This window comes from Xyrauchen texanus, chromosome 12, assembly GCF_025860055.1.
Source record: "Xyrauchen texanus isolate HMW12.3.18 chromosome 12, RBS_HiC_50CHRs, whole genome shotgun sequence".
NCBI classification, from domain to species: Eukaryota; Metazoa; Chordata; class Actinopteri; order Cypriniformes; family Catostomidae; genus Xyrauchen; species Xyrauchen texanus.
In genome coordinates, this window is record NC_068287.1 from 14,918,752 (window position 1) to 14,930,081 (window position 11,330).

General features: G+C 37.1%; 1 protein-coding gene across 1 annotated transcript in view; it reads right to left on the reverse strand.

Moving 5' to 3' along the window:
- Window positions 1–11,330, reverse strand: part of prkcsh (protein kinase C substrate 80K-H) — a 16,371-nt gene extending 5,041 nt beyond the window's left edge. The window contains exons 1-14 of the mRNA XM_052139166.1: window positions 11,185–11,330; window positions 10,742–10,911; window positions 10,232–10,354; window positions 10,013–10,129; window positions 6,561–6,656; window positions 6,416–6,473; window positions 5,991–6,108; window positions 4,774–4,903; window positions 4,437–4,521; window positions 4,285–4,363; window positions 4,089–4,172; window positions 648–809; window positions 200–290; window positions 7–76 (exon numbers count right to left, since the gene is read on the reverse strand). Of these exons, the coding sequence (XP_051995126.1) occupies window positions 7–76; window positions 200–290; window positions 648–809; window positions 4,089–4,172; window positions 4,285–4,363; window positions 4,437–4,521; window positions 4,774–4,903; window positions 5,991–6,108; window positions 6,416–6,473; window positions 6,561–6,656; window positions 10,013–10,129; window positions 10,232–10,354; window positions 10,742–10,802 (1,274 nt within the window). The 5' untranslated portion in view covers window positions 10,803–10,911; window positions 11,185–11,330. The remainder of the gene's footprint in view (window positions 1–6; window positions 77–199; window positions 291–647; window positions 810–4,088; window positions 4,173–4,284; window positions 4,364–4,436; window positions 4,522–4,773; window positions 4,904–5,990; window positions 6,109–6,415; window positions 6,474–6,560; window positions 6,657–10,012; window positions 10,130–10,231; window positions 10,355–10,741; window positions 10,912–11,184) is intronic.

The following is an 11,330-nucleotide window of genomic DNA, read 5'->3' on the forward strand; positions in this document are numbered from 1 at the left end:
ACAAACCTGATTTGATCATCTGCCTCCCGAAGAGCTTTCTCAGCCTCGTTAAAGTCATCCCTTGCCTTCTGAGCAGCTGTGAACCAATGAACAGTCAGTCAACAAAGTGAAAACATCCCACTAAAACGGATCAAGAAAAATTATATTTCTCTGTAACAAGTGTACAAATAATCTTTGAAGGACTGGCAGCTGAACCAACCATCGATGAGGGCCTGGGTGTCTGCATCATAAGGCGGCATGGCTTCCTCATCTTCAGGACTCTTCTCTGGAGTCTTGATGGTGGGTGAAGGCTGCTCAACACACAACCACTCATTAGTTTTTTGCTTTAATATTTTTCCATGTACCTCTACGTGTGGTCATTATTGTCGAGAGAGATGCACACAAACTTCCCAAAAGTGGGAAAAGGAGCTGGGTTTCTCCTGGGATCTAAGTTCTCCTGCATTAATATGCGAGTTATGTGAATTAAAGAATTCAAATTAAAGAGTTTGTCTTGCTCTAACCAAAATATAATAATGAATGCGAATGTTTAGGATAGTTTACGATTTACATGTATACTATTTTACTCAAATCATCCGGTGTTAAAAGACTCTGAATGTCACTGCGGATGTAAACAGTTCGAATGCAAATCTTATAAAATATCCCCTCACCTTATCATCCTCTTCATGATAATCATCTTCATCATCCTCCTCTTCTTCCTCTTCTTCTTCAGAAATGTCTTCTTCTGGGTACGGCTCGGATTCATTGTCTACAACTGGCTCCTTCACTTCTTCTGGAGGCGTTTCCACAGGGGGAGCTTCCACAGGCTGGGACTGAGACACAAAAGGAACACGCACATTCTTTATTTGACACCACCATTAAAACAAGGTTCAGCAGGTATCAACTATAGGATGATTTACATGTACTCACAAGACATACCTATACTACAGCACAGATTTGCAAGCATAACAAAGTCCACACAATCCAATAAAATGTAATTCATAGTCAGTATAGTCTGACAGGAAAGATATGACAGAGGTTCTTCACCTTTTAATAAAAATCCATGCGTCAGTACAGAGTGACCTATTTGACACCTAGTATATACAATTTCACCATGCCTATTTTCAAAGTAAGAGAAAAGATTATTAGTTATACTGGGATTTAATAAAGCTTATCGTTTTTACATTCATCTCATTCTATCTGCCACTTGTTTATTAAGGGTTTTAGGTTCTTGGGTGGAATACTACACTCTGTGATTTCTAGAGAAAGGGCTTCTTTAGCTGCGATATCTGCTTTCTCATTGCCTGACAGTCCAAAATGACCTGGGATCCAGCAGAAAAAGATACTGACGATTGAAGGCAAGATTTTGAAATAAAAAAAAATTTAAAAAATTAAAAAAAGTCATCTTTGTTCATTCTTAAAATTTTCCAGGGCTAAAAGCAGGGCACAAGCTTCTGTGTCAAAATAAGAGTTCCCCAAATAATATACAAGAATGTAACTGGCATCCTCCATGTTTTCTCTCAGATAACAAAATACTTGAAAGCAGTGGTTAAATTGGCTTTTGTAGGGAGGGGGAGCCCTTATTTACCGTGAATGGTCATCATTCAAAATCCCGCCGTAAAATGACTTAGGGTTTTTACACCAAAGGGGCTCTTTTTCCAATGTGTAAGGTAGGGTTGAGTAGTTATTCAAACAAAGACAAATACTTTACAATTCACTTATTTTATTATAATTTTTTATCTTGAATGTTAACAGGCAGGCAACAGATTTCACCATCGGAAAATGTATGAAAGGAACATGTTTGAAAATATTGCAAGCCAGAGACTAATATGTAGATGTATTTTTTATTTGTACAATTTAGAAACGTTGAAGTCCCTTCGCACCTGTATGTAAATGTAACTCTTGCAGTAATTATTTATCATATTCATGCAGCCTGTGTTATTCTGTTGAGTGTTGAAAAACCATCGAGGAGAAACGCATCATGACACTTTTAGCATGTAAACAGGTAAAAAAAAAAAAAAAAAAAAAAAGTAAAGAGTAAACTCGGCTTTGCGAGAAACATTAAACGTTCTATAAAGTTTTTTTATTATTATTAGTAAAACTGAATAACAAATTAACAGGGAAGTAGAGTTGGAAAAAAATTATAATCTCCACCTTTATTGAGGTTTGTAATGCCTGATAGAAAAGTATCTATCTTTGAGAGCAATATAATACTTTAGGCAATTGCAGAATAGTCCCATTAGTCACAGATACACTTCAGAAAATTGAGTACACAACTATTTCATGGCTTAAAAGTTACAACAAACCAAATCAATGCAGAACATTGTATCTCAAAAGCATTACAATGTGGCCCCCTATGCACTACTTAAAGCCCGATGTGGCCCCTTTACCAAAATAGTTAAAAATATTAATAATTACACAACATCACCTTTACAAATTTGTTTCAGGATTTTATATGAGTAACAGTAACTGTTATATTTTGACAAAATATTTCAGTTTCAAATGAAATAATCTAAAGGTAAAATTTATTAGACATCAACAGTGGCAGTTTAAAGTTTCAAGATGTGTTTCAGCTAGTATTTATTTTTCATAAATACATTCATTTATTATTATTATTACTATTACTATTATTTAAGACTAGCACACTGACCTAACCATGGTAATGAGGAGCCTTTCCTTCTGTGTAATATGTGTATAAATATTAGGTAACAAATGGGATAATAATGGGCTCATATAAGTACAGACAGGAGCAGTCTGGCGTCACTGTCGTGTACCTACAGTATATGCAAACTGTTAAAAATCAATATATTACTTTAAATGCTCACGCAGCTAATGTTATTCTTCATTTAGTAGTTCATTTAACATGTAAACTAACATGCTTTAGTTATATAACATGTTCTAGCTACATGCTATTTTTATATTCGATCGCTCTAGCCCTTAGCGGGATTCCATGGTAACGTCGCTGTCTTAGAATAGTGACAGTTTTCCCTTGATGGTTGTGGGCGGGGTGCTGAACCAGCGATTAATGCATTTATGACATCTGATAATTCCATGTAGCCTGGGTGTCTCTGTGTAGTCTTGCTAATTATTCAGTCTCATATGCCATGTATTTGCCAGGAGTCAGGAGATGAAAAATAATTTAAGTGGAATAACAATATTTGGTGCTGAAGGAGACGGAGCTGAGCTCCGGCAGGGTGTGTTGTGGACCTGAGGCGGCGGAGCTGCGCTCCAGTGCGCTCCGGCCCAATTTAACCTCTGCTTGAAAGTGAGTGAAACACTCATAAGATAATTCTGAGAACACATTTGGCAGCATCACTCTACGATCGGATTACTAATCACACTACAGCTGACGAATAGAGTTAAACTAGCAATTGTAGCACTACTGTTCATCACTGCAAGCTAATCACATGCTCCGTCTGTCTGTCTGTCTGTCACACTCACACACAAAGCAGTTGTTACTAGTTCTAAAGTGTAGTTTTCTAATTAGTAACAGAGGCTTAGAAACATCTTTTGAAATAGCAATGGTAGATGGCGTAAGAAAGTAGTTCCACACACAAGAGCATTTTGTTTTTGGGACACTCCTTAGTCTTTACCCAATTATTAATTTACCTAATTGTTGAAGCATTAAGCAACACCACACTCACAATCGTGCAGCATTGTCCATCTATTAGCACAGTGGTAAATACCTGCCACACACAGCAGTGCTTACATGGACATACGATATCGCTTTATTAATAGGAGAAAAATATAATGTGGTAACAAGGTTGCATGGAAAATGTGAAACACAGCTAACCATTTTGTTTTTTGTAATATAAATCAGTTCATAAATAAAATTATTAATTTCTACGAATTATTGCATTTCAATTCAGCTGATCAAAACTGTGATAATGTTGTATGACTTTAATTGTTGGATACAGTAGAGAAGGCCAAACCCACCCATTTTCAGAGGTTGGGTCAAAATATCTGATACGTTTAAAACTAACTAACAGATTATCTCAAATATTTAATTGATCACATTCCAAAGAACACAGGATATTGCATAGAAATAATGGGCGAACAGTTTTAATCATGCAAGACACTAGATGAGGCATGTCTGGTTCTTCTCTACTGACCTCTAATTGGTACTTGTCTTTAATGTTGGCCCAAATACTCTCAAATGCTGATGTGTCCACCTGGTCAGCTCCTCCCATTAGTCCCTGTGTAAAACACAAATCACTGATCTTAACATGGAACTCAATCAGCTCATCTTATTATTACGTTTTGGTGGGTGGTGCATTATTACGTAGAACCGATTAAATGTAAAAATACCTGGGCCTCTGTTTCAGTAAGTGAGCCATCAGCATCTGTGTCCAATTCTGCATGGGACTGAAGCTCAGAGACAGACACACTGACATAATACAGTATTACTTTAATTCTCTGTACAAACAATCATTGGAAAAAACATTCACAATTGCACTTACAAGCCATCTGCATCGTCATCCAGCTCCAAAAAGGCTTCTGCCATTTTGGCTTTATCCTTCTCCATGCGAATAGCTGTCTTTTGCTCTGGAATGAAGATACATCAGAGTTTAGACCTATAATTATGATGACCCACTGATGAAAAGAGCTGACCTCCACAGTAAACAATGAGTGATGCTTCAATACTTCCGTTTTTATTTTTCAACATTGCAGATTTTGTATGCATGTTATTAGATGTCATAACAACTATTATAATTGAAAGCTGCAATGAATAAATGGTGTGTACTACTATACTTGTACATAGATTTGACTCAAGTGTTTCTAAAAAGCTGCACTCACCTTCCCAGGCCATGAGCTGGCGCTCTTTAGCTTCCTTCTCAGGTTGCTCTGCAGTCTCTTTCACTGTCCTCAGTGCTTCAACTTTCTCCTCCAGCTGTTTCTTATTTTCCTGCATATCAGTCACTTTACCCTACAGAAGAAACAGCATATTACCAAAACTTACTGACACAATATGGCTTTTGATAACTGCAAAATATAAGCAAGTCAGAAATGCAATTTCATAATGGTTTAAAAAAAAAAAAAATGTTATCGCAATGACATCAGAAACAGACCTCCGTGAAGTTGGCACCCCATATAATTAAATGATCACCAATATTATTTAATTTGTTTGTGCGGATTTGTGCCGCAAATGTAACATTTGTTCTGGTTTGGTGTTTGAGATATTAAGCATTCTTTTTGGGGCTGTGTGACGTCACTCTCCACTAATCTCGCACAAATCGATCCAAACAGGTGAAATTCGTTTGTGTTCGATTTGTGCTGTTGAAAAAAAAAATATATAAAAAAACGAATTCCACTAAGAAATACCAAAATTATCTCCCTGATCTGTGACGCCCGTCATGCATTTACCTGATCTCGTCCAATGTGCTGATTTTCGGACTCTTGTGCTCGCTTCTTACCGTTGCGGTCATTGTTTTTTATTTTTGAATATTTTTAACAGTTTGATCATTGCAGAAACTTCAAGCTTAAAATCCAAATCACATATGCCCTGTATTTGTGAGTGCGGTAAAGTTAGTTTTATATTTACATTTTATATGTAATTGAATTAGTTAGATTTTTTTTTTCCAACAGCACAAAATCGAGCACTGGTTTGGAGTGATTTAGACAACAAGGGGTGGAGAATGACGTCACCACTCCCGAAAACATTTTTGCTATATCTGAGGAAGGGAAATAGTTACAATGTTTGTTTTAATGGCACAAACAAAGCATAAACGACCAGCACTGGTTTGGATTGATTTGAGTGATACGGGGTGGAGAGTGACGTCACACAGCCCAAAAAAGAATGCTTAATATCTCAAACACCAAATAAACAAACAAACTAATTAAATAGTTTTGCCGATTATTTAACTATATGGGGTGCCAACTTCACGGAGGTCTGAAACAGAACAATACTGTGTATTTGTTACAAAATAAGAATCAAAAAGTATTTTGACATGAAACATGACTGACGTTCTGAAAAAAAATAAATAAAATAAATCTTCTGTCCCATCTTTCTCTACCTGCTTTTCTTGCCGTCCCTTCTTGGCTTCCTCGATGAGCTGCTGTTTCAGGAGAAAGCCCTCTTTGGTGATCTCAGCCATCTTCTGCAGAACCTCCCTCTCTTTACGTCCCAGTTGCCTGTGAATAAAAGTGTTTTGTTTAGTCACTGATTAGAGGCAGTGAAAATGTAAAAGGAAAGCTAAACATGCAACATAAAAAGTGAACTGTAAACCACTATAATCTGTGACTTCCATTGTAATAAATGTCACATACTATTCATGAAGTGTGCCGTTGTAAGTGCTCGCACAAGCAAATTGTATTCTGAAACATTTACTTCAAAACATTTTTGAAAGTTTTCCGGTCAACTTTTTTTTGTACAAACCCCCTTATAAAGACTGTAATGCTTTTCTCTCTGGAAAGCGATTTTATTTTAATCAGAACTCACTTGCAGGTATTTTCACATTTGGCTCCGCTGTTGTACTCATCAGTGGTGTCGCAGCAATCTGTGGGGAGAAACATTTTCAAATGCAATGCCATTTCATTCACTGAACACTGCTGAGGAGAAATATCCAAATGCTGAGTCATCTTACCACAGATGCCATCATTAATACGGGAGGAAGGGATAAATGTGGGCCTGTATCCAGCATTGGTGCAATGGAAGTGACCATTGGGACAAGCAGCTGTGCCTGAGGACAGACAGAAGCAATTGTTATGCACACATTGCAAATAAAAACCGGTCTTTGACTTACCATACTGTTGGATAAATATTAAACTAGAACAACTTGTCACTTACACTTGCAATTATAAGTCTGTACCAGAGGTGGTTGGTTATAGGGTCAGTGGATATACAGGGCTTAGCCCAGACCTCTTGGATACACATTATGCCATCCTTTGACAAATTATATCACATTTTATAATAAAAGTTTAAATGTCAGGTTAATTTGTGGTGTCATTTAAATAGTCTTTAAAGCTGCACTACGTAAATGTGCTCTCTAGCGCCACCTGTGGTTGAAATTTAAAAATGCAAGCAATTTGCAGAAGAACATTTTACAACAGTTGCGTTTCGGCCCTGCTCTTTTGGCAACAAAATCTCATGATTTGAGCTTTTCTGGACATCGCCTGTGTGCAACGGTGACTGGAAGATATTCAAAATTGGAGTCTATTCTATGTGCTATTTTCATGTTCAAGTCAATTTTAGAAGTCCTAAATATTACTAAACAGGTCACAGTAACTACCCCGACAAAGACACATCACGATCGGTCTAAACACGAGTAATGTTCGATTCATACAAGCAATATTATCTTCAACAACCAATCAGACAACATATCCAAGCATTATAGCAGGTAAACAACTTCGCCAAACAGATAACAGATAAACATCCATCCAAACTGCAGCAATGCTGTCCTGAACTGTGCGAGTGTGACTGACTGAACATAGTTTCTGCAGCTGGAACACAAGACAGACGCAATTTTTTCTTGTGTTTACGGACATGACGTAATGACGCAAAAATGAACGTCATAATCCAGCGATTTGGTGCCAAATCCGACCCGACAGCTTAAAACACAAATCAGTTTTAATCGGCTTACCGTAGTGAAACTTGGTAAGGAAAGGACATTGTTTTGAACTCTGATCGTTTATGTACTCAATCAATAAATGGCAATTTGTTTAAACAAAAAAAATATTATGTAGTGAAGATTTAAATATTACTGAAACCAAAACTAAAAGGTCCCATTAACTTTTCAGCCTCAGATACACTCATAGATCAGAAGTTGCGTGCCATTAACATTATGCACTTTAAAACTTTTCGCCTTTCCGTAGTTCACATGCACATTTTGTAGCCTATTATTAATTTGTCAGGCGTTTTAAGTTAGTTTAGAAGAACGCATGATGTAAATAATTGCTTATGGAAAAAAAAAAAAACACTGCTAGAGTTGACAAAGTTTGTGTGGTTCCTGGCATTGCGTCTTAAAGCTACATACACACTGCCAGCGACAGAGCGAGACAGCGACACCATTCATTTTCAATGAGAGCACAGCGACTTCCGGCGACACGAGCAGTCGCGACCATTGGCGACTAGGTGTGGGCGTGTCCAGCGACACGACAAAGTTGAGACAAGTTCAACTTTATTCAAATGAAGAGCGACTTACGGAAGCGACAGCCAATAGGAGAGAAGATGGGAGAGCTCGCGTGATCCTTCGCTCTCAGCTCCTGCAGTAACGGAAAGATGGATGAAAGGCTAATTCTTGCTGTTAGCAATTTTCCAGTGCTCTATGATATGGATACGGTATATCCAGCCGCAGCTCTTGCACCAGCTGGTGGTTCTCGCCGTGCTGACTCAGAGATTGAATGGTTTTGTGGACCCAAACATCCGCTATGGCAAAGAGCACGCCTTGGTTCTCATTCATCTTTGATATAAAGCATTTTATGTACTGATTCCATTTATATTTAGTCTTTTCTCTCCAAAATGTTTGTTTTTAGTGGCAAGAAAAGAGATTCGCCGTAAACAGCAATGGAATGACATCCATGAATGTAACTTATAAAAGTTACTAAGCAACCAGTAGTGGGAACGCCCACTAGTGACTTCACCGCCAGCCACTGGCGACCTGCAGCGACAAAGTCGCTGGCAGTGTGTACGCAGATTAACAGTTTTGCAATTAAACACAAATGTCCTGGCTCGAAGTTTGCAAATTTCTCAAGTATATCTGTAACCGATATTACTCTTTGTTTTCAGGTTATGTATCTAAATATGGGTACTTATTGCATCTGGATAGAGCAATTCAACAGTTTCCAATATCTTACCAAGACAGCATATTGACAATTCACACACAACCCAATTGAGTGTAACTGGCAATCCAAAGCACTCTTCTTGCATGCATGCATGCACATGAGAGTTAGCAAGCAGCCGCCAACAAGACTGCATGTTAGTTGGTATTTTCAATACTGTAAAAAAGACCTGTATCATTAATTTACATACAGGTATATTACTTAATTATATACTACATTTCTTTTTTTACAATCAGGGTTTTTCTGAAAACATTCGGGGGATAAGTCCCAGTAGCCCACACCTAGAACCGCCCATGGTCTATACATTATATATATATATATATATATTACACACATACACTTTAGGGCTGAAACGATTAGTAGACATTATCGACAGAGTCAACAATAAAAAAAAAATTGTCAACAAATATTTCCGTTTGTTTGATCTCATTTAGCGTAGCGTAAGATCATACAAAACTCTAATGATTGCACACAAGAGCAGCACTGCAGCTCTCATATTTAAGACTCTTTTTTTTACCTTAAATTTTTGAAAACTGAATTTAAGACATTTTAATACCAAGGATCCGCGGGACCCCTGATAGTTTTATAATGTATTTGTAATATTATCTAAAAATCCTTTATAAAAAAAAAGATGCATTCATCTGAGAAGCAGCATAGAAGATATTTAGACTTGCTTTTAGAGAATAGCTCTTGAATACAAGTATATTTCGTCTTTACTGTACTCGCAGAAGTAAAACAAAGTAAAGAAATTAACCTATATAAAATACACTTGCAGTATATTTCAGATACATCCTCTTAAAGCAAGTCTGAATATCTTATATGTTGCTTCTCGAGTAAATTGATCTTGTTTTAAGGATTTTTAGACAATTTTAAATGGAAAACAGACAAAAACACAATGATAATGTGATTTTTTGCAGTGTATTTTTTCCGTTTAATTCAGTGAATGTCATTGAGGTATTTATAAAATATGATTTTGTCCTCTTTATTGTTATTAAGCATGTTTAATACAACCTTTTAAGTCAGGGCACAAGCTGAATAACCAGTTAAGTGCGAATGATTAATCGTTGCAATAATAGCAGAATAATTGTTCGATTATTATAATTTGCTAGATTAATTGGTTATCAAAATAATCGTTAGTTGCAACCTTAAGATACTTAATAAATGACTAGGTGAAACAGGTGAAATGCTTTTAATTCGAGATTACTGGTGAGCAATTAAGCCTTAAATTCATAAATGAAACCAAAAATGATGTTAGTACCTGGTTCATCTGAACCATCTTTGCAGTCACAGTAGTCATCATTCACTCGGTCAAATGGAATGGTCCGCGATCCATCGAGACAAGTGAATGGCTTGTTCTCCTCATAAAACTGTCTCTCTTTATGTAGAACGAAAGAAAATAAGTTAGATGACATATTCAAGAATAAGACACATCAGTGCAGGTTTAATGCAAGATATGCAATAACTGTAGTGACTTTACTTGACAGTGGCACTCCTCTTGGTCGTTGAATCTCCACAGGTGTCCCCAAGCTGACGGAAAAGACTAAGGTCAACAGCAGGTGCACACAGGTCATGATGCTGACTCCAACTAGTGGCGCGTGACCTTGTAACACAATAATACACAATGCATTGTTAAATTTAACACGACAGCATAAGCAATCCCTTATCATTTCAACCCTATAAATATACATTTAATCCCAAAGGTTTACGCAAGGCTAAACAAATGCACATTTGCTGACAAAGTTGATCGCGGCAATAACATTTTCTTTAAAATATCTTGAGCCGCATCATCCTGGTTTAATCAATCTGAAATGGCTTCCGCACTCACGGCCACCTGAATATAATACTGGAGAAACTAGTCCTGCCTCGTCCGAAATTATAAACAGTACAGTATCACGACATTAAGTATTATGTGAGAACTAAATCCACGTAAACCTAGTGTGGAATTTTACAAAAATATTTAATACATCAAAGTAACAAAGCCACTTACTTATTTCAGCAGTGCGCTCTTGAAGCGTATGTGACGTCACCAGCAAACGTTGTGTTCTCATGTGATTGGTGGACTGGATTTGAAGAGGATTTATGTGGCATTATGGGTAAGTGCAGTCAAACCGGAAGTCCAATTTCCAAGCTTCCCAAAGTTTTAATATGTTGTTGCATCTTCCATAATAAAAGGGTGAAATCATTAGACCCTATTGGACGTATTGGGAAAATTCCCTTTAATTTCTTCCATAGATTAATTGATTTTAAACGATAACTTATCCACAGTTTTTCCGAGCAACCACTGGGCGGCGCCATGATGATTCTAATTGTTTTTACACTCAAACACACTCAACTTGTGCAGTTTTTGGCTTTCATAACAACTCAAATAAGTTAATGATATCAACATAACTAATCTCAATACTAGTCAATCGCTCCATGTCATCTACATACCATGAATTCTGAGGTTGTTCATCAATGGTAGATGCTTTGGTTGAAGCCATCCGTTTGTGTTATTTCAACTGCACTCTCCAATAGTATCCAGCTGCAGACCCGCAGCACCACCAGTTTCAGAACCCCAGTTTCAGAACCCCAGCGCC